This window comes from Anticarsia gemmatalis, chromosome 23 (assembly GCF_050436995.1).
Source record: "Anticarsia gemmatalis isolate Benzon Research Colony breed Stoneville strain chromosome 23, ilAntGemm2 primary, whole genome shotgun sequence".
NCBI lineage: Eukaryota > Metazoa > Arthropoda > Insecta > Lepidoptera > Erebidae > Anticarsia > Anticarsia gemmatalis.
Genome location: NC_134767.1, coordinates 128,702 through 151,509, shown reverse-complemented (window position 1 = coordinate 151,509; position 22,808 = coordinate 128,702). Strand labels below are relative to the sequence as shown.

Sequence of the window (22,808 nt, the reverse complement as noted above, 5' to 3'; positions counted from 1 at the left end):
TTTTGTGGATTAGGGTGTTTTATATTTGTTGCCAATAGAGTGCGCTTAGTATGCGTCTGGCCATACAGCACTGTCATTTTTATTTTGTTTTTAAAGCAGATAGGTATCTATCCTGGCTCTTTGGTTATTTGCTTCCCGCTTGGTACCAGCTTAGTAGTATTTTACTGTGAACTGACTTATTTGTACATTTAATATTATATCAATCAATATTGTGATAAAAATACTCAGTTTCAGTTTTTATTAAATAATTTTTATTCAAAAAATATTTTACTCAACAAGCTCAGTATACAATAGGATAGAGTTCCTCCCACACTTTAAACCGGTCCTCCTTCAGGTTCTGTTTGACGGAGAACTCCTCGTCAACGCGGAGGTACTGCTTCTGCTTGGAGTCACTCTCACGGCGGCACTTCATAGTCGGCCAGTGAAGAGGTGACAGCTCCGGAGTGTCTTCACAAGAGTTTGGGTTGCTGCAGAGAAAATAAACTTATTTAGTTATAAATAACGAGATTTCTTTAAGATTATTTAACAAGCAATCTAAAGCAGGAAAGGATAACTATCAGAGTTTTAATCGCCTGTTAAAATTATAATTATATGCATCTGGAAAACATTGCCTTTAAAATTTGACAGGCGCTTTTTAAAAATTGGTGTAGGGAGTTTCAGAATGGATAGTTTTGTTAGTAATTTAAGTCATGAGGAAATTACCCGTATCTAGCGAAGTTGTACCACATGGCAGTCATCTTGTCGACCATGCGTGAGTCCTCGGTGTCAGCGACATCTATCGTCGGGTAGCTGTAGTTTAGAGTGAACAGATAGAGCAGGTCATCGTGGTGAGCAGCGTCTGACGAATGAAAAAGACAATAAATATTTTATTAATTTAAATTTTGTTTCGTCACCCATTAATTCTGATCCCACCAATAATAGGGCGTTACTTAAAGTAAGTATTATCCAAGGCACGTCAGCTTATGGCTAGTTCCCGGCATTTCCTGAAATATTATTTAAGACAAAGTAAATATAGTTAGTTTGTTGGTACTCACGTGTTGGTTTGTTGGTGACGCGGTCCACTCGGTGACTGTTGTTACCGATGTAGGCGAACTCGTAGTAGTACACCGGCTGTTTTGAGAACTTGCACATTAAGTTCGCCATTCTGAAGACACACATAAGTTACATTATTCGTTATATAAACTGTAATTTTATTGGAAAAGGTACGATATTTTGTAACATAACTACATATTTTTTAATAAACAGTGCAGGCAGTGATTTAAAACTATAAACAGCAATTGGCTCCTTTCCGAAGAAAAAACAATTCATGTGAATCGGTTTAGTAGTTTGGATGTGAAAGCGTAACAACGACAGCTATTTTTGCAAGAAAGTACAGGAATTTATTTAAATACCACTGACCTGTGTACAGGGAAAGCAGTAATAGTATCACTATAAAGTTTGCCGAGTGCATCAGAAGTGCTGGTATCATTCACCAGGTCTTTGTCACCGAAGTAAGCGCGTCTTAACTTCGCTAGTCGTTCGTGTGTCTCGTCGCGAGGCAGCGCGAACGAGATCGGAGCCACTCGGTCCCACTCGGCGTTCATCGTGTCTAGTAGCGTCTGGTTGTACAAAATGGCTGAAATAAATAATCATAAATATTGGTTATGCTCCAACGGTGAAGGAAAACATCGTGAGGAAACCTTGCATGCCTAAAATTTGTTTAATACATTAATTGAAGGCATGCAAAGTCCCCAACCCGCACTTGGCCAGCGTGGTGGACTCAAGGCCTAACCCCTCCCTCATTACGGGAGGAGACCCTTGCCCAGCAGTGGGACATTAATGGGTTAAATTTATTATTTTATTATTGGTTAAGTCCTGAATTGCAACTTTCAGATTTTTCATGAATTTTCCTATAGATATTTGACAAATTTATTTTTAGTTGATTTCACACTTGTTACCTATGAAATATCGTTTAAGTGTTTACCATACTGTTATTAGTAAATATGTTGAAAAATAACACGTTGCCTCGCATTCGGAAGCACTCAGATTAAGGCAGTGTACGGAAATATTCATTTTTAGTTTCAAGTTTCTATCTGGAGTACCTACAGTTAGCCTTCCAGAAGAACTCGTCCTGGGTCTGGCTGACGATGAAGGGCACCTCGTGCATCCTGCCCTCGCGGATGGCCTTGATCGGCTCTATGTCCAGGAACCGCTCCTGGCCGAAGTCTGGCTCCACCACCTGCCGCCACAGGGTCAGCGGGTCGTAGCCGAACTCCTGAACAATCAGGACATTTACATCTACTATGTGGCTTCTTCTTTATCCTTAGTTTGATACTCGAATTTTGTTTAAGAAAAGCTAAGAGATTCCTAAATGCTCATTTGTCATTGTTTGAAATGATAATAGAGACTGGATCACAATCTCAGATGCGCTCTAAAATTGTTAAGTTAACAAATAAATGTATGCATAACTGAAGACTAAAGCTGTTGCTGTTAACCTGTTCTAAGCTGGCATTCAATTCTAGAGTTGTTATTTTTATCATTAATAAGTACAACTTACAAAGAACCCCAGTATGGAGCCATGTATCTCCCTCCAGGGTTTGTTCTTGAGACAGTGGTAGAGCGCGGTGAGGTTGTCTGCGGGGCAGTCGGACACGCGCGCCTGCTTGTGGGCCAGGTCCAGGCGGTGCGAGGGACTGTGCTCCTTCGCCGTGGGGCTGCCAGACATCGAGATAGCGCGGTGGAACAGACCTGGTCGTGGAAATAAATGTTAGATCTATTATGATCAATTTTTAAAGGTAAGTACACTCTCTTTCTCTTACTCTCATAGCCCTGTGGGACGGCTTAATCGACTCGACCAATAAGGGGTCAGGCACCGGACCGACGGCTTTACGTGCACTCCGAGGCACAGAGAAATCCTTAACAACAAAACTTGAAGAGACTTTTTATCCCGAACCAGGATTCTAACCCAGGACCAGCACGGCCGTCGCATACACTACCGAATGTGCCTCAAAGGCAGTCAGCGCAACATACCGACTAGCGGTCAAATGTTAGGTAAAGTGGTTTACCTTTCGTCATAGGTGAGATCATGTGCAGCATGACACTGACGCCGCCAGCGCTGCACCCAGCGATGGTGACGAGGTTGGGGTCTCCGCCGAACGCCGCGATGTTCCTCCGCACCCACTTGAGGGCCGCTACCTGGTCCTTGAAGCCGTTGTTACCGGGAGCTAGCTTGTTGCCCAGAGATAGGAACCCTGGCGGAGAACCACTTTTAGTTAAGATGTGACTTCAAATAGAAGGTCTTCAAAGGGGAACTTCAAAAGATCAGTAAACGATTAGGAAATTAAGCTAATTGTAGCGCAGTCTTTTCCTAGATTGGGGTACTTGCCGTACCAAGGTTCACGTCTAAAGGAAACAGTCAGTGTGTAGATAATAAGGGCAAATCTTTTACCAGACTTTAAACTGAAATGGTAACATCATATGGGTAACAGTGGCGTTGTTGTCAGAACTTACCGAGAGAACCAAGTCTATAGTTAATAGTGACAAGTACGACGTCTCTGTCCAGTAGGTAGTGTGGTCCAGCGTAGTCGCTGCGACCTGACATCGAGTAGAAGCCGCCCGCGTGGATGTAGAATATCACTGGCAGAAGCTTCGAGCTGAACAGAAATGATATTTATTACAACTTAATCTAACTTATTTAAAGAAAGTGAAAGATGACGTTTTAATTAATGATGATGGTGGAATAGTTCATAAATTAAATCCCATTCCATCAGTAGATAATATCTTACATAAGAGACGAACTCGTTTTCAATATTTCTGTTAGTGTGTCCATAGTCAGTGGCGCTCACCGGTCGGTAAACGATCTGTGGGTTAACTTTTAGCGCGGTCATTCCATAGATGGGTGACTGCATAGTGGAATTTAAACTGGGCGTCTCCGTGCTTTCGAGGGTAGTCTCCGTGCGTCAGAGTTAAGTCACATTAAAGGGCTTCGGGCGGCTTGAACAACTTCGACACTAGGTTGTCCACTAACCATTCGACAAGAAGAAGAAAAAAAAACTTTTGTCATTCTTTCCTAGACTGTTGGCTATTGCTAAGCCAAGGTGTAGAATAGTAATGGAGAATGTTACTAGGTATGCCAAATCGCTTTAAATTTCGACACAGTATAGCCTGTGTGTATACATATAAACTAGTTTTTGTTTCAGTCAAAAATACCGAATAGTTTTGATTTTATAAGCATTCAAAGTTTCGAAAAATATCGAGTCCCGCTAACGGCCGCGTGAGTGGTTATGACGTCATACTACACTTGCGCCGCGCGGGCCGCGTCCCGCTTAGTATTAAGTTGCCAGCCGTTGTTGTAGGTGTAATAACTTGCGCAGTATTTTGTTGTGTTTGCGTCCGCTTATTACATTTATAGTGTAGTAATAGTAAATATTATTCAATTAATAAAATGGATGAAGGATTTGAAAAAGGGCATTCGGATAATCTATACCTAAAATAGATGAAATTAATGGTTGCGCATTATTTATCAACAAATAGAGATTTTGTTGCCTCCGAATTCCTATTTATTATTATAAATGCGAAAGTTTGTGAGAATGTATGCATGTATGTATGTACTATTTATTTATTTGTACTATTTACTCTGTACGTTAAGCGCAGTGGTTTAAGCGGTCACCTCGCCGCAATAACCGTAGCGCCGCGTATGGTGGGTTTGAATCCCATCCGGGACAAATCTTTGTGTGATGAGCACGAGTATTTGTTCTGGTTGTCAATTTATCTATATTGTCAATTTATCTATATATATTGAGAAGTATATGAGTTTGTTTAGCAATATTTATTATTTAATTTTAAATTTAATGTATGTATATAAGTATGTATGTATATAGGTATGTATGTATATATGTATGTACGTATATATGTATGTACGTATGTATGGATGTTTGTTACTCTTTCACGCAAATATGACAGAACTGATTACGATGACATTTGGTACATAGGTAGCTGAAGGCCCAGAATAACACATAGGCTACTTACTATCCCAGAGTTCCCGAGGGATCGGGATTTACGCGGAAAGGGTTTCCATGGAGTCAAAGTCGCGGGTGGCCTCTAGTATATTAAACATATTTGTAATATCTATACTATAATATTAGAAAGCTGAAGAGTTTGTTTGTTTGAACGCGCTAATCTCAGGAACTATTGGTCCAATTTAAAAAAAACTTTACTAACTTTAGTGTTAGATAGAAAATTTATCGAGGAAGGCTATAGGCTATATATCATCACGCTACAATCAATAGAAGCATAGTACCAATAAAAATGTTACAAAAACGGGGAAAATTGACCCATTCTCTCTTATGTGACGCAAGCGAAGTTGCGCGAGTCAGCTAGTGTTAGTTAGATATTCACGATCTCGCATATTATAAAGAAACAATTTTTAATCGAAATAATCGCGTACTTATTGATTTTACGTTTCCTGCCACTGTAAATTCAATAAACTCGCGATCAATCCGGTTAGAAATTGTTTCATTATAAGATATAGTTAATTATTATTACTTATATACTTACCTACATAAAATTTAATTACATTTAGGCACAACATATGATTTCCTAGTATTTGAATTGAACATTTTAAAAGTATTTAGGTATAATTTCAACGCACCGAGCGCGCGACCGCAAGCAGACTGTGTGAGCCAGACTGAGCGTAGTGTAGAGTGACGTCACACCGTCCCCGAGAGCAAGCGTCGTGCGGTTACAACTTGTTTTACTTATAAATCGGAAACTAATTGACATATCGAAGTAATTCTTTCACTAGTATTTTTTATTTTTAACAAAGAATAAGGACAGCTACTAATCAAAATTTGGTAACATTCTCCATTAAGTAGTTGTTACCCGTTGTTAGTCGGCGTGTACACATTGAGAGTGAGGCAGTCCTCGTCGACGTAGTACCCTGGCGGCGGCGCGGGGACGGGGCACGACGGCCCCTCCTCGCCCGCGTACACCACGCCCTTGTACGAGTCGATCAGCCGAGGCGGCTGAGAAATAACACTGTACTTTGAAGACATCTCTCAAACGTGACGGCCTCCGAGGCGCAGTGGTTAAGGCGGTCGCTATCATTGCGCCAGGAGATCGTGGGTTCGATTCCCACACGGAACAAATATTTGTGCGATTCACAAGTAGTTGTTTTGTTTCGGGTCTGGTAGTACTTTGTGTCCGTTTTTTGTATGTTTGTAAAAGTCCCTGCGACATAAGATTTATTCTTAGAGCGGGAGAAGTCTGTTTTAAAGGAAAAAAATGAAAAGCTATTAACAATGCCCCATGGTCTCAATGGTCATATTACCTGAAACCTGAGCTCTCCGACGGGTGGCCAGGCATACTTGATCCCCCTGTACGCCTGGAAGCGTCTCCCGCGGCGCGTCTCCATCCACGAGCCCTTGAACGTGCCCGACACGCTGCGGGCCGATGGAAATTCATCTGTAACACCATACACATTAGGCCAGGCGCTTACTTTTATATTAGAAGGCATTGAAAATCACCTTAGATTCTCCCAGATACTCGCAGTGTAGACTGGAATGTGGACAGAAATATAATGTAAGAATTGAACTGATAGAGTAAGTATGAGGTTTTCAGACTTATGGTTTAGTCGGACGAGAAACAAAATACATATTTAATAACGTTACAATTAATATTTTCCTTGTCCATTATTTTAGTCGAAGCGAGTTTTCATATAGTCTCATATATTTATTTTAAAAACATCCTTGGGCCATACACAAAGCTCACTTTAAAACTTAAATATAGATATCATCAGCTGCAGGTGTGTTGATATCACGTTATCATAGTGCATCACTGACCTGCGAGCCCGCCGCATGACGTCACAGCGAGTACAGTCGCGCACACAACACATAACAAGAACACGTTCATGTCGCGACACTAAGATACTACTGAGAATTCTCTACGTTTGTTATTTCCTTATATACTTGTTTATATTATTGTACAGTCACTGAGAAAATCAAGAGCAGAGTCATCGGTCATTATATTTCAATGGATCGCTTTAGGAGGGCCCAGTAGTAAGTAAGAAAAATATTAAAAAAGCTCTGTACACAAGCTGGAATATGAGTTATTTTTCATTGCTTTTGTGTAATGTCTTATATTCTAAAACTGTTGTCAATAAATTGAAAAATATTAGATATTAATTCGTAAATGTAATGGAGGTAATAATACTCATGAAATTATGATGTTGTCTGTACATTGAATATGTTGTGAACATAATAATATGTGGTTCATTGTGAATTTTCTCCAAACTGTCAAGTGCGATTTCTGCTCAACCTTGAGTTCAGCGAATGAGTTTATTGCACCAGCTATGTTTTATATTTTTGTAATTAAGTTCAACAGGTTTAAATAGATTAACTATCTAATTATTTAACTATTGTTTTTTCCGCATGTCTAATATATAAAATGGTTACACATTTAGGTTATAATGTCTTATTTTGTACTTATTCAAGCTTTCAGAGTATTCAGTGTAAAAACTTGAAGCTAAAGATGTATGAGACCGCTTTCGATAATCTGTCTTAAGTAAACGAGATGTTTGCTATAGTTTAGTTATGAAAAAACTGTAACAAATAATGAACTATCCACGCTGAGACTAACTAATTTGACGTGGCTTTTCACTTATATTCGATTAGTAAAGTAAAATTGAAGGCAGGTGGTAAATGATCTCCTTTTCATAGACCAAGCTAAAGATTGCTTACTTCACAAATCAGCATGTTATAAGCGCCTAACAGATAAATAGCATGTTTGATAAACACATTTCGTTATGTTTCTTTTCGTTATTTTTTAAACAACTCATGCACTAAGAATTGTTCTTGCGTCGCGGGGACTTTTACAAACATACAAACAACAGATACGAAGTACAGCCTGACCCGAAACAATTACTTGTGGATCGCACAAATAATTTACCCTTGTGGGAATCGAACCCACGACCTCCCACCGCAATGGTAGCGGCGTGGTGAACTAAACCACTGCGCCATGGAGGCAGTCGAAACATGTGCACTCATGAAATATGAAGTGCGTCAGTTTACCTCAGGTGAGTATCATTTGTGGTCAAGTAGCATCACACACAATAACAAGAGATAACAGCTCGCCGAGTCGTCTGTTCACTTCTAAGTGCTTCCAACTATATTGATTAATACCAGGAAAATATTGTGCTTAGAGGGAAAACCGACCACTTTACAAGTATGCGTAATAAAAGAGTAGGTACAATACGTTAAGTCTATTCTCTGTTGTTATTGTTCTGTTTCCATTGGACTTTGTTCTCGTGGAGTTTTAGTTATTCAGAATTTGAGTTGTAATGTTTGGTGGTGAATTACGTGTTTACAGTTAAATCAACGTCCTGCTGTGAGTTTGAAAGTCAGCCTGTACTGGACTCACTGGGCTCGGCTTAAAGTCTGTTTTATATTGAACTGTATACTTGATTGCGGATGATCACTTTTAGATCGTTACACCTACGTAATTGTCGTTAAATTTGCTCACAACTAGCCACCTGTTTTGAAAACATTTAGTATTTCTTTTTTTAACCCGTAACTGTCCCACTGCTGGGCAAGGGAACGGGGGACAGGTTTGGCCTTAAATCCACCACGCTGGCCAAGTGTGGGTTGAGGACTTTGCACGCCGTCAAGAAATGTATTAAACCATTTTTAGGTGTCATCACGATGTTTTCCTTCACCGTTAGAGCAAGTAATAATATTTCTGATACACACGTTACATTACTTCAAAAATGATTGGTGTGTTGCTTAGTAACATAAGAAAAACAAATACTAAAGTTCAACAATATTTATTGAAGTGATGTTCAGTACTAGAGTAGTGGATAAAGGCTGTCCCAGACGGGATAGCGCTCCTCAAACATCTTCCACTTGACGGCGAGGCTGCGGCCGATGTGTAGGTACTCGCGCTGGTTCATGGACATGGCCGGCCAGTGCACCGGCGACCGCTCCGGAGTGCCGCGCCCTAGGTTGGGGTCTCTGAAGAACGAATATGAAACACTTTAGTATAAAAACCTTTGATGCTTTAAGATGGTTAAAAGAAGAGTGTGAAAGAGGAACGGTCAAACTACATAAACAGAGGAGTACTTTATGTTCTCCGCAGGAGGTTTTTTTTTTATTAATCTTTTGCCGCACTTAGCTTTTACGCCGCGGGCACTTTTACATACATACAAACAACAGACAAGAAGTGCAACCAGACCCGAACGAATTATTTGTGTGTATATTTTATACATTAAACATGTATTACATGTTTAATGTATAATAGAATACGGGAATTAACGCAGACACGTATTTCACCTTAAAATGCCTAACGTTTCGGCGCAGGTTGCACTCGCCGTGGTCACAGGCCTGCGACGCGTTCGCGTTAATTCCCGTATTCTATTATACATTAAACATGCCACGCGAGAGATTAAAAGATAAAAAATATACATGAATGCCAAAGGGACTCATCGTATTTTGTATGATTTAATAATTTTTGAACTTTCCCTAAGAAGTGCAGTGGGCCAGGCGTGGACATCTAAATCCGAAGCTTAAATCTATCTTTTTAATTTTCATTTCGTTCCTCACCCGAATCTAGCGAAGTTGTACCAGATGGCGGTCATCTTGTCCACCATGTAGGAGTCCTCGGTGTTGGCCACGTGTATCATGGGGTAGCGGTGCTCCGACGGGAACAGGTAGATCAGGTCGTCCTGGTGTGCCGCGCCTGCAAATGTTAACAATATCAATATTCAGTACAGTAAAGTATTTTACTCGGTCAACAGAAAATTATGAACCCTGTACTAGGAAAAAGCGCATCCAAAAGGCTCATGTCATATAAAATTTTTCGTTATTAATGTTGAAATTAATTTTATAGACCGAACCATTTCATTGGCAAACATTTAATGTCCACGAAAATACGACATTGTGACGTCACTACGTCGTATTTATATACAGAAATGTGTGTTTGTCGTCTCAAAAAGAGTAGCTGACTTGGATGGTAGTAAAATGCAGTATTGATCTGACTAACTGAAAGCAGTGCCACATGAGGAAATAACATACAAATGATTAAAAGAATATTCGTATAGGAATTGATTCATTTATGCTGCTCTTGACATCCGTCCTGATTTTCATCTATGACCCCTATGATAGAATACTTCATGTATACTTTGTATATAAATCTGTTGGCTTTGTAAACAGGAGTGTGACTTACCGAGAGGTTTTTTGGAGACAGCGTCTTCATAATTGCTGTCGTTACCGATGTACGCGAACTCGTAGTAGTACACCGGCTGCGATGAATGACGCACCATCAGGTTCGCCAGTCTGACGTCACAGTACACACAGTTAGCGGTATCATTGTCAGTATGAACTTGCATGATGATGAATATGATATTAGACGGATTGAAATGGATAGACCGTAGATAGTTTGAAAATATTCATAAGCAGCATCATTATCATGAACCAAATGATGGCAAGATTTGTGTATAGTTAATATTCGATCATAACTGCATAAAAACTCTGCCGCCGTATTACCGAAGTACCTGGTAATGTAAAGCTTAACTTCTATAAATAAAGAGAATATGTTATTTTTTTCACAATATACATACCGATGCACAGATAGACTAGTAAGCGCGTCTCTGTAAAGACTGCCGAGTGCATCGTTAGTAGGTTTGTCGTTGAGCATCTTGGGCTTTTCGAAGTAAAACTCCCTGAGCTTCTGCAGCCGGCCGTGGTCCTCGCTGCGCGGCAGAATGAACGCGATGGGAGCCGTCGTGTTCCACTCGGTGTCCAACTTGCGGAGTAGAGCTTTGTTCCTGGTCACCTCTGAATGAAAATGCCATGGTTGATTAAGTAATATATTTTGAAAGCGGCTTTCAGAAAAGTAACGGTCCTCGACGAACAGTTTATCATGCGGTAGAAAGTGAGTGAGTGTGAGTTGTCCGAAGACGATGTCCAGGACAGAGCGAAGTGGAGGAGAAAGATCAAGGAGGCTGATGCCACTACTATATGGGATTCATAGCACGGAAGAAAGAGAGAGAGACAGAGAAAAAAATTTTTTTTAAGAGGTAAGGTTGGCCAGAAGCCTCAACACATTTTCTTTTTAAAGTTTCGTATAGTTTATGCTGTACATGTTATGAATAGTAATGAAAACAAACTAACTGCTAGCTTTCCAGAAGTACTCGTCGGTGGTCTGTCCGATGATGAGCGGCACCTTGTGCATGCGGCCCTCCTTGATGGCCTCCGCCGGCTCCATGTCGAGAAACTTCTCCTGGTCCGTGTCGGGCTCCACCACCTGCGTCCACAGGATGTGCGGGTCGAACCCGAACTCCTATGGGAATAGTAATTAAAACATCTAGTTTTGTGCTAAGGCTCCTTCAACTCTAAAAACTGGTTTAACACGTTCACTGCCGCCGACACACCTTGCTAATTTCAATAGCTACGCCTCGAACACGCTAACACAAACTGAAGCACAAACAAGTTCATAGGGATCGTAACAAATGGCGTTCTTTGGTCACTGCATACAGCAGTGTACCTTATAGGCAAAATGAGACACTGTGTATGTTTGTATAAACTGCCATAACATGTAATACATAGTCATTAGTTCGACAATATTTATTTAAACCGCACTTACGAAGAATTGTGAGATGGAGCCGCGTATCTGTTTCCAGGTCTTCTTCTTGAGACAGGTGAACAGCTTGTGTGGCTCGGCAGGACAGAAGGACACCTTGGCCTGCTTCATGCCGAGCTCGATCAGGTGCGACGGGCTGCGGAGCTTCGACACCGGACTGCCAGACATCGCGATAGCTCGGTGGAATAGACCTTTGGGAAAATTGTTACAATTGCGACTAGACCACTTTAACAGTTGATTTTACTATGCAAATTTTTAAATCTACTGCTGACCTAAGCATACTGTCATCATTTTTACCTTTATAACGGATCAATAGCGAAAAATTAATGTCTGCTATAATCACAAGGTAGGTCGTCGAGGATAACATCATCGCAGATGAAAATGCTTAATAAAAATGTCTTCTAGCCTTAAGATAGCTACGGCGGCCTTTGGTGCAGGACTTTCTGGAAAGTGACTATGAGGTGCAGGACCGACGGCTTTTTGTGCTCTTCGAGGCACGTAATTTTAATAAGAGCAGATCAAATGGGTCATTTCAAATACTAATCTACTTGTAGAAGTTGTATTCACCCTTGGACATCGGTGAGATCATGTGCAGTATGACGCTGGTGGCGCCGGAGTCGCAGCCGGCGATGGTGACGAGCGCGGGGTCTCCGCCGAACGCCTCGATGTTGCGCTGCACCCACTTGAGCGCCGTCACCTGGTCCTTCAGCCCGTTGTTGCCCGGCGCGTCTCTGTTACCCAGAGCTAGGAATCCTGATGTGAACAAAATAAATAAGAACTATAGAGAACTGAAGTCCCCAAACCGTACTTGGCCCGCGTGGGGACTCGAGGCCTAACCCGTCCCTCATTACAAGAGGAGAACCTTCCCCAGCAGTGGGACATTAATGGTAAAATTTATTTTTTTGTTATTATTTAGAGAAACTTCTTTATTTATAATCAGGCCGTTACTATTAACGTCCGAACTACGTCATTATCAAAAGAATGAAATTAATGTGATAATGTGTAAGTGCGAGCGAGAGACTCCGATAAATTGACATGACTTAGTTCGCACGTTTGAAATGGTCCGAGTATAGTTACAAAAAAAATAAGCTAATGAAGATTTAGTTTTCTGTATTTTGCGTAAAACTTAAATCATTTTCTCTTTCTTCTCTCACTCAGCAGTTGCCGATGAAATTCAATGTTTATGTTTTGTAATATTATTGTCGCTACACGAAACATCCTCTAAAATATTGTTACCGAGTGAGCCGAGCCTGTAGTTGATGGTGACGAGTACAACGTCTCTGTCCAGTAGATATTGTGGTCCAGCGTAGTCGCTGCGACCTGACAGCGAGTAGAACCCGCCCGCGTGGATGTAGAAGATTACTGGCACTAGCTTCGAGCTAGGAACAGAATAGACCACAGCGTTCATTTAAATTGCACTGCCTATTATCTTCTTAATGAAAATGAATAGCCAAATGTGTTGCTAAGCGCTTAACTCAAGAACGGCTGAACCGATTTCGCTAATTCTATTTTATTATTTTCCTTGAAGTACGAGGTGTACTAACGGAGAGAAGAATTGAAAAAATTGTAAAACATCTAACAAATGACACGACTGTTAAGCGGTACGAAATATGCCGTCAGCTAGTACAAATATGAAATTGACTCGTAAAGTGTGAAGGAACAACTTGGTATCCAATAAAATAACACAGGATTATTCCGATTCAAATGGATTTATTTCGGTTTGAACAAAACGTCCGTCTTGTGTTGCACGTGCTAGTCGTCTGACGTCGTCTATGCCGAAGTGACAACTGACGTTTGACAGTGATATAAATATTGTTCGTCACTTCGACATAGACGATTCAGTTTACAGAGTTGCCACACTTAATAATAATATTGAATAATTTTACAATCAAATTATATATTAGAAATAGATTCTTACAATTCTTACAGCTCGGCCATCCTTTTTAGGGTGGGTCCTCACACCGAGTTAATTACATTGTTTTTATCAACCCATTGTTCTGAATCTAAATTACAAGTTCTCGTTTTAATATGCATTATTAACATAAATACGTCTTATTAATATACACTAGTCCCAAAAATTAAGGGATATAAAAAAACATCCAAATTTTTGGGTGATTTTCAACAAGCTGTAACTCTGAGGAAAATGGTTGTACAGAAAAATTAAAAAAAGCAAATTGTAGCTCCAAGTGTCTAGTTTTTAGATATGACCATGAATTTTTTTTGTCATGTCCAGGTCTGGAGAAATCCTACGAAAACTACCGAAAAAAAAATTTCCAAATTTTTTACCGTCTAAGAAAAGGTCCACGGGCTTCAAAATTTTTTTTTTGATTGTTTCGTTCAAAAGTTCTTTTAGAAAATTTAATCCTCTTTAATTTGCCGTATTCAAAAATCCTGTACGACGATTTGCCGCGGAGTTATCGTCAATCAAAGCAAAAAAGTTCTTTTTGACTTTGATATTCAATAACTCCGGAAATAATGATCGTACAGGAAATCAAAGGAGGGTTTTGAAAACTGCACAATATTCTCTATAAGAAAATGTAAACATCTTTGAGAAAAAAAATATTTTTTTGAATTGAAAACTCGGACTGATAAAAGGACAAAAATTCGCAAAATTAAGGATATTTGGATAACTTGGTATAACTTTGGATAAAATGGATGAACGAAGGATATCGTCGGTAATTTTTCAACCTCAAAGTGTCCCCTAGAATCTCTCAAAAATTCAAAGCGCTGCGATGTTTTTTTCATTGTGCCCCGAAGCTTCAAATTCTTTGTTTTTGCAAAAATCACCATTATGAGCAATTTTGAATTGATTAGATTTAAAAAAAAAAATCTCTCTAAAATCTTTATTTTTTTTTCACAAAGATGTTTACATTTTCTTATAGAGAATATTGTGCAGTTTTCAAAACCCTCCTTTGATTTCCTGTACGATTATTATTTCCGGAGTTATTGAATATCAAAGTCAAAAAGAACTTTTTTGCTTTGATTGACGATAACTCCGCGGCAAATCGTCGTACAGGCTTTTTGAATACGGCAAATTAAAGAGGATTAAATTTTCTAAAAGAACTTTTGAACGAAACAATCAAAAAAAATTTTTTGAAGCCCGTGGACCTTTTTTTAGACGGTAAAAAATTTGGAAATTTTTTTTTCGGCAGTTTTCGTAGGATTTCTCCAGACCTGGACATGACAAAAAAATGTCATGGTCATATCCGAAAACTAGACACTTGGAGCTACAATTTGCTTTTTTTAATTTTTCTGTACAACCATTTTCCTCAGAGTTACAGCTTGTTGAAAATCACCCAAAAATTTGGATGTTTTTTTATATCCTTTAATTTTTGGGACTAGTTTACATAATAATTATCAAGTTCTTATCATATCACTTATCATATCATAATCGAATCGCAATCAAATCGGTTTCATCTATAAGCACTGACACTTGTAACCCATACTGACATAGTCTGTCGCGATCTGCGTCATTTGTGCTACCGCAAACTCGACGCTCGCAACCCATGTCAGTACAGTCTGTCACAATCTGTGTCATCTGCGCTCCTATTCTATTATACCTCTACCAGTACAGTCTGTCGTGATCTGCGTTATCTGTATGGAAACACTGACACTCACAACCTATACCAACATAGTCTGTCACGATCTGCGTCGTACGCTAAGGACGCTCATGACCTACGTTAGAACAGTCTGTCGCAATCTGTGTCATCTGTGCAACCAGTACTAACGCTCACAACCCATACTGGTATCATCACTCTATCTACACTAATGTATCTCTACAATTACATTTGATTAAAATCTAATCGTTATTCTAATCATGTACTATATCGAATATAATAATAATTTTGTACTCTTTCTATACATCAACTTTCAAAGTTTTTATTTTTTTTTTGTTTTCAATCATCACCCTCACTAATGTCGCTGTCGTTTTCGCTTTCTATCCCCTTAAAACTTAACCATGGGTGTATTTTGTCAATAGAGACAATGTTTTCATACCTTTTGCCCCCTTTTCTTGTGAGAGGGGTATCTTCGATTAAATACCTATCATTCGGTAAAATTTTGACAATTCTATAAGGGCCATGAAACTTAGCTACGAGTTTCTTAGATTTTCCTACTCTGTCCTTATCAAAAGTTGTTCTTTCTAACCTGACCAAATCTCCCTCATTGTAATTAGTTGTGGATTTTCTATGCTTATCGAAGCGATCCTTTGCTTTCTTTTGTTCCTTTTCAATATTATGCATTGATTGTTGTCTCAAGTTCATTAATTCACCATTTGTGATACGATCAACCGTCGGCGTCGGGTCGATTACATCACTCAAAATGTTTTCGGTAACACTTTTTACGTTGTAGCCAAACAGAAGTTCCGAGGGGCTCTTACCAGTTGTTTTATTAACTGATGTATTTAACCCCAATTGTACATCATTAACGTATTCATCCCAGGTATTATCACTTTTATCGTGACATTTGGTGCTAAGAGCGTCCAAGATCGTTCGATTGAAGCGTTCAACCTGTCCGTTCGCACGCGGAGTTGCAACTGCGTTCAAAATATGTTTGATTCCAGTATTTTCAGTAAACATTTTAAACTTTGAACTAGTGAAACACGAGCCTCTGTCCGTAATCAAGCGCGTCGGAACTCCAAAATAAGCAAAATAATCCTTAAATACTCGAATGGCGGTTGTAGTTTTTGTATCTCGAACAGGTTTAATACTGATGAATTTGGTAAATGCGTCTACAATCACTAAAAGGTAAACGTTACCCCTCCGCGAGCGAACGAATGGTCCCAAATGGTCAGCATGCAACGTATGAAGTGGCATGTCTGGTTTAGGGATAGGATGGAGAAGTCCTTCCTTAGGTCCGCCAGGCATTTTATGGTATGCGCATTCCAAACATGCCTTAACATACTTTTTCGTGAACCTTCTCATTTTCGGAAACCAAAAGGAACCTCTAAGTCTTTTTAAGGTTTTATCAAACCCGAAATGACCGACGTCGTCATGGTTCATCCTTAAAAGTTGCCACCTAGCTGATCTAGGGACTACCCACCGCGATCCACCGTCTACTATCCTATATACGTGGTTACCCTTTAATTGGTAATTTTTCTGAATATCTACAATAGATGAAGTATCTTTGCTTGATAAGATTTCCTTTATTCGTTTAATTTCGTCGTCAGTACTTTGTATAGTTGCAATCCAGTCTTGTGTATTTATCGTAAGTACATCAATTACGTGCGAAACGTCTGAAGTAGTGGGTTCATCAACAGGAGCACGACTGAGTGCGTCTACGTGTGTCATTTTCGAACTTGCTCTATATTCTATGTCGCAGTCGTACTCCTGGAGCTGCACCCACCACCTACCTATCCTCGGCACTAAGTCTCGTTTGGTCATAGTTGTTCGTAGTGCATTGCAGTCGGTTATTATTTTGAACTTTAAGCCTAACAAATAGACGCGGAATCTATTCAACGATGCTATGACGGCTAGAGTTTCTAAGTCATACGAATGAAGTCTCTGTTCATCGGCTGTTGTCTTACGACTGTAATATGCTACTGGTCTCATTAGACCATCATGATTGCGTTGCATAAGAATGCCCGCGACACCTAATTTAGACGCATCCGTATGCAACTCAGTGTACAGTTTAGGGTCATACAGAGCGAGTAACGGTCTCTCCATCAGTTTACGTTTCAAGGTCTCAAAAGCTAATGTATGTTCATCACTCCATTTCCAAGTGAAATGTTTCTTTAGTAAGTCGGTTAACGGGCTTGCGATCGTAGAAAAGTCTTTTACAAAGCGCCGAAAGAAACTGGTCAATCCAATAAAGCGTCTTACGTCGTGAACACTATTTGGTACAGGAAAATTTGACACTGCCGTTATTTTGCGATTACCGGGTCGAATACCTGAACCACTGATTTCAAAACCTAAGACGTCGATCTTTTTGTAAAAGAAAAAACACTTTTCTAATTTAAGTGTAAGATTTGCTCTACGAAAAATACTTAAAACTTCCTCTAATCGCCTCAAACCTTCTTCAAAAGAACGAGTTGGAATTAAAATATCATCCATGTATACCACTGTGTAATCAAGTTCGGATAATACTCTATTCATTGTTCTCTGGAATACCGAAGGGGCATTTGCCAACCCAAATGGCATTCTTTTAAACTGATATTGGCCATCTGGTGTTACAAAAGCGGTCTTGTCTTGAGAGTCCTCTGCAATGGCTAATTGGTAGTAACCTGACGCTAAATCAAGGCTAATGAATAACGAATGACCAGCCAACCTATCCAACTGATCGTCAATCAATGGTAGAGGAAAATGCTCCTTTTTGGTTTTCCTATTTAGAGCTCTATAATCTATGCAAAGACGTCTATCTCCCGTTTTCTTTTTAACTAGTATGACTGGACTAGCGTACGCGGAATTCGATTCGCGTATTATATCGGCGTCGAGCATTTCCTTCACCATTGATTTGACTAAATCTCTTTCTGGGTGCGATAATCTATAAGGCCTGTAAACTACGGGTGTTGCATCGGTCAACTCAATTTCCATTTTATCGATATTCGTAAAGCGTAAGTCCATCATATTACGTGAAAAGCAATCATTATACTTTTGAAGAATGTCCTTTAATTGTAGAATCTCGTTACTGGATAAGCTTTCGTCATAGTTTATAGAATTACCTACGCTTGGATCATTGAAGTCCAATACGTTAACGTTCATGGGTGAAGGTTTGCACATAGCTCGAGTTACTAATAATCCACGTTCTAAATTTATTTTGTTATTCGATACGTTTTGGACTAATACTGCACCTTTACCGTTTTTCATATCATATTCGCCCGGCATCAAATAATATTCAGTTCCGAAAGTTCCTCGTAAAGATCCAATAACATGTATTGTACCAGAGTAATCAATATTACTAACCACTTTAATTATCGAAGTATCACGGGGCCCCATGGACACGTCGTCTAGTAGTACAAGATGTAGTTTCTTGGGTGAAGTTCGTCCAAAAATCAAGGCATCAGTCGTTTTTGTAATCGTAATGCCAGGTAATTCAGTAAAGGTATGCCCTATGAGTACGTCGTATTTGATTACACTATTTTCTACGACATAAATTTCTATTGACTCTGTTATACCTTGGATTTCGATTGTAGCTATGGATTTACCCAATGGTAACACAATATTGTTTCCGATACCGCGCATTGTTGGTAATAGCTCTGATGACCACTGAATACCTAACCTTTTCGCTACGTTGAGACGAACCAACGTACACTGACTACCCAAATCAACGTATCCAAACAAGGGTTCATTATTTACTTTAATTGGAATAATATATTTATCATTTTCTACAATGAAACTGTTTAATGTCATAACGGACTTTTCTTTGCTGACCTCTGATTTTGATGAATCATTATTAGGCAATTTCGAGCAATTTGTGGATATATGTCCTAATTTGTGACAAACATTACATTTCAAAATTTTCTTAGTGCATTGAAAACTGTAATGGCCATTTTCACTACAATTGAAGCAAGTAACCGATTTGGTATTATCGACAGGCCTTGTTGACTTTGGGGTCGACTGCTTAGGTAGATTATTATCACTAGTGTTTATTCGTTTGTCATGGCTCCCTTTGAATCTATTATCATTATCTCTTGGTTGTTGTTTAATGGACTGAAAATACTTTAATACCTGTTCTGGTTCTTCACATTTTGTTGCTTTTGCACCTAACCTTAAACTACGATCCTCTATCCCGTATAATAGACAGTCAACTGCACGTTTGCCTTTAATCTCACAACGGTTCAAAAGGTTAATCTTTTCGTAATAATATAACTCTAAAGAATCATTATACTTAACTCTTTTCGACATCATTTCTGACAATAATTCCGCATAATCATCACTAGAGGGGAAAGACTCGTTTAGCTTGATTTTCCACTCAGCCCACGAAAACGACATCGACGGTAGAGTTTGATACCAGGCTTTAGCCACTCCGCTTAGTTTAGGCAATGCGTAATGTATTATTTGATCCTCACCCCATTTATATAATCGAGCACATTCCTCAACTTTGCTAAGCCACGTACTAATATTTTGACTTTTATTCATGGGATCAAACTCTGGAACCACGTTACCCAACATAGGAAACTTGTTCCCTTCAGGTCGGTTATTATAAATAGTTTTTATTAATTCACTTAATAATGATTGAGTACCATTATCAAAATCAGAACGACTCACTTGTTTTGATGAACCTGAGCGACTCCGCTGCTTTGATCTCGGGCGGCTCCGCTCCGCTGACCTCGAACGGTTTCGTCGCATTGATCTAGATCGGCAGCGCTTCGACGACCTCGAGCGATTTCGTCGCGATGATCTCGAACGGCAGCGCCTCGCCGACCTTGAACGACTTCGTCGCGATGATCTTGAACGGCAGCGTCTCGCTGACCTCGAATGGCTTCGTCGCGTTGATCTTGAACGGCGTCGCTGCACCGATCTCGAACGGCTTTGCCGCGTTGATCTCGAACGATGTTTGTTTCTCGAACAATGGCTTCCAGTTTTCTGTATAGTCTGCTCATCTTCATGTTCTTCTGATGGTGTTCTTTGATCTTTTTCGTGACGAGATTGTTTACGTGATAATTTTCTACGTGGACGACGTTCGTTTTTTTCTTCCATATTCGTCGGTAGATCAAGAAAAAAGTTTAAGGATGCACTGAGCGTATAATAGCTAGTGGGGCTTCTTTATCCCACTTCTGAGCTGAAGGAACAACTTGGTATCCAATAAAATAACACAGGATTATTCCGATTCAAATGGATTTATTTCGGTTTGAACAAAACGTCCGTCTTGTGTTGCACGTGCTAGTCGTCTGACGTCGTCTATGCCGAAGTGACAACTGACGTTTGACAGTGATATAAATATTGTTCGTCACTTCGACATAGACGATTCAGTTTACAGAGTTGCCACACTTAATAATAATATTGAATAATTTTACAATCAAATTATATATTAGAAATAGATTCTTACAATTCTTACAATAGATTCTTACAATTCTTACAAGTGATAATAAAACCACTTACAGGCTTGATTTATGGAGGACCAAAAAATATGCGAAAATTGATGTCTGTGTAAAATTTGTTGATACCAGTCTTTTTATACGGACCCTAATAGCCATCAGCTAACATTTAGGAAACAGGTCGTCCGTTCGGTTTCTTGCATCAATATTTTCCAAGGAAACTGATAAGAAAGAGTTGAACATGGAATTAAGTGGTATAAGTACCTGTTGTGATTAGCGGTGTACACGTTAAGCGTGAGGCAGTCCTCGTCCGCGCTGCCCACGGCGCCGTCGAAGGGACACACGGGGCCCGCGCGCGTCGCGTCCACCTCGCCCTTGTAGTACACCTTCAGGATAGGAGGCTGCCGAGTGACAGATAACAATAAAACTGTACTAGGCTGTGAGTCTTCTTTCAGACTGAATATTGATTAGCAGATAAGCAAAGATATTTGAGTTAATATTGACATTTTAAAAGTGCAAGCCGTGAGTTTCCTGCCTTTTAATTCACCAGCAACCGCTTTTCCCAAACGGTGGTAGATAAAAAATTACGATTTCAATACTTGTTAAGTTTATGAAATGAAGTATATTTGACTTTGACTTAGCAGTCTATGCACCAAACCTGCTGTCCCAGCGCAGTCCGGGCTTGCTTGATATGGCACTTTATTTCATCAAAGTGATGTTAGCGACTGCAGACTGCCTTAGACGAATGTGTATACTACTTTGAAATTTCGTTATTAGTAGGTACTATGTTTCCCCTCTCCCTCGTTTCGGAGGAGATCCTTGCACTGCAGTGGGACAGTAATGGGTTTGAAAAAAAGGTACTATGTAAACGAACCCTGAAGCGCAGGTCTCCGACTGGCGGCTCGGCGTAGCGTATGCCCCGGTAGGCGTGGAACTCCCTGCCGCCGCGCGAGTGCATCCACGAGCCCTTGAACGTGCCCGACACGCTATGCGTTACCGGGGTCTGGATTCGAAGACCTTTTTTTACTGAAAGTGTTTATTGTGGTGGTTTATTTCAGTACAAAATGGGGTTTAATAAATGGCTGCCATTGGCTGCAGTTTCTTTTTACGATAATCGAGTATACATTATGCTTCGTTATGGAGGAATCTGAATAACATCAAGAAAAAGATCAATTTGTCATGTAATTTTGGGTTAAAAACTGCATTTTATTCCATACTTATTTAATAACAATGAAATAGATGTTTTCTAATTTATCTTAACGGTTGTGAGAAGAGAAGAGACATTTCATCAGTAGAACATTTCAGCCTTAGGCACAGCTAGTCTGGATGATGATCGTTTAAAAGCATTGAATGCATTAATTTAGAGTTTTTACGTGTAGTAGAAGTGTACAAAACAAACAAAACCTTAGGTATGCAAGTAATAGTAGTTGATAAGAAAACACATAAAACTGTGTTGTTAAGTTTCACAATAATAAAGTGAAGCCAATGTTCTTCGTCGATATTGTTTGTTAATTAGTTGCTCCTTTATCTAAGGGGACACTACTTTTATTTGTTGTTGTTTTTTTACGAGTCCTTTGTATATAATAATTGATAAATAGAACAGGCTATGCCTCTGCGTACCTTATTATATGTACGTACCTATCTAATCTTATAGTATCTCTAGATCTTGACAATAAATAAAGTGATTAACCGACGCCGACGTTCGGATGCGGAATCTGCTCTAGGAAGGAGAGTAAAGTTTGAAGTATTTTCTGTCAAATCGATAGCAGTGGTGTCATTTTATTTTTGGTTCTTACTTACCTGGTTTCTTATTAGTTTTTGAATGTACTACACATGCTAGTGCACATAATACCAATAATTTGTACATATTCCACATCCTCGTGAAGTTGTAAACATCACAGTGCGTTTACGCTGGTCTTTTATACCACTCATAGGTAAAATCATGCGAAAATAAGTCTGTATGTCTGTTAGTATTTCGTGACTATTACAAAACCATAATCCAATTCTGTAAGTTAATTGTTACCTGCTAGTTATTTAGGTGGAAAGGCAAAATATATTTTTAAGTTACAATCTTTAAGTTTCTTACATTAAAGAAACAATAGTTTACTAAAAACTCGACGGTGGTTTTCATTCTAATAATATCGTTGAATCCGCCGCGAGTAAAGACTTGAGTAAAACTAGTTTGATTTATAACATTTACTGTTATTGATTTTATTGTTCACTA

The 22,808-nt window shown here is 39.4% G+C and overlaps 2 protein-coding genes across 2 annotated transcripts; both read right to left on the bottom strand.

Moving 5' to 3' along the window:
* Positions 1–239: 239 nt before the first annotated feature.
* LOC142983104 (carboxylic ester hydrolase-like) lies at positions 240–6,913 on the bottom strand. The gene is made up of 11 exons (XM_076129938.1): positions 6,819–6,913; positions 6,308–6,441; positions 5,860–6,002; positions 3,490–3,632; positions 3,045–3,230; positions 2,537–2,727; positions 2,086–2,254; positions 1,399–1,615; positions 1,035–1,144; positions 703–838; positions 240–467 (listed from the first exon to the last, which is right to left on the bottom strand). The coding sequence occupies exons 1-11, from the start codon at positions 6,886–6,888 to the stop codon at positions 281–283; spliced, it is 1,686 nt and encodes a 561-aa protein (XP_075986053.1). The 5' UTR covers positions 6,889–6,913; the 3' UTR covers positions 240–280.
* Positions 6,914–8,781: 1,868 nt separating this feature from the next.
* Positions 8,782–22,542, bottom strand: LOC142983105 (juvenile hormone esterase-like). The gene is made up of 11 exons (XM_076129940.1): positions 22,385–22,542; positions 21,459–21,610; positions 20,849–20,985; positions 12,847–12,989; positions 12,178–12,363; positions 11,614–11,801; positions 11,142–11,310; positions 10,589–10,805; positions 10,195–10,304; positions 9,573–9,708; positions 8,782–8,984 (listed from the first exon to the last, which is right to left on the bottom strand). Exons 1-11 carry the CDS (start codon positions 22,458–22,460, stop codon positions 8,819–8,821), a joined length of 1,680 nt encoding a protein of 559 aa, XP_075986055.1. The 5' UTR covers positions 22,461–22,542; the 3' UTR covers positions 8,782–8,818.
* Between the last annotated feature and the right edge of the window lie 266 nt (positions 22,543–22,808).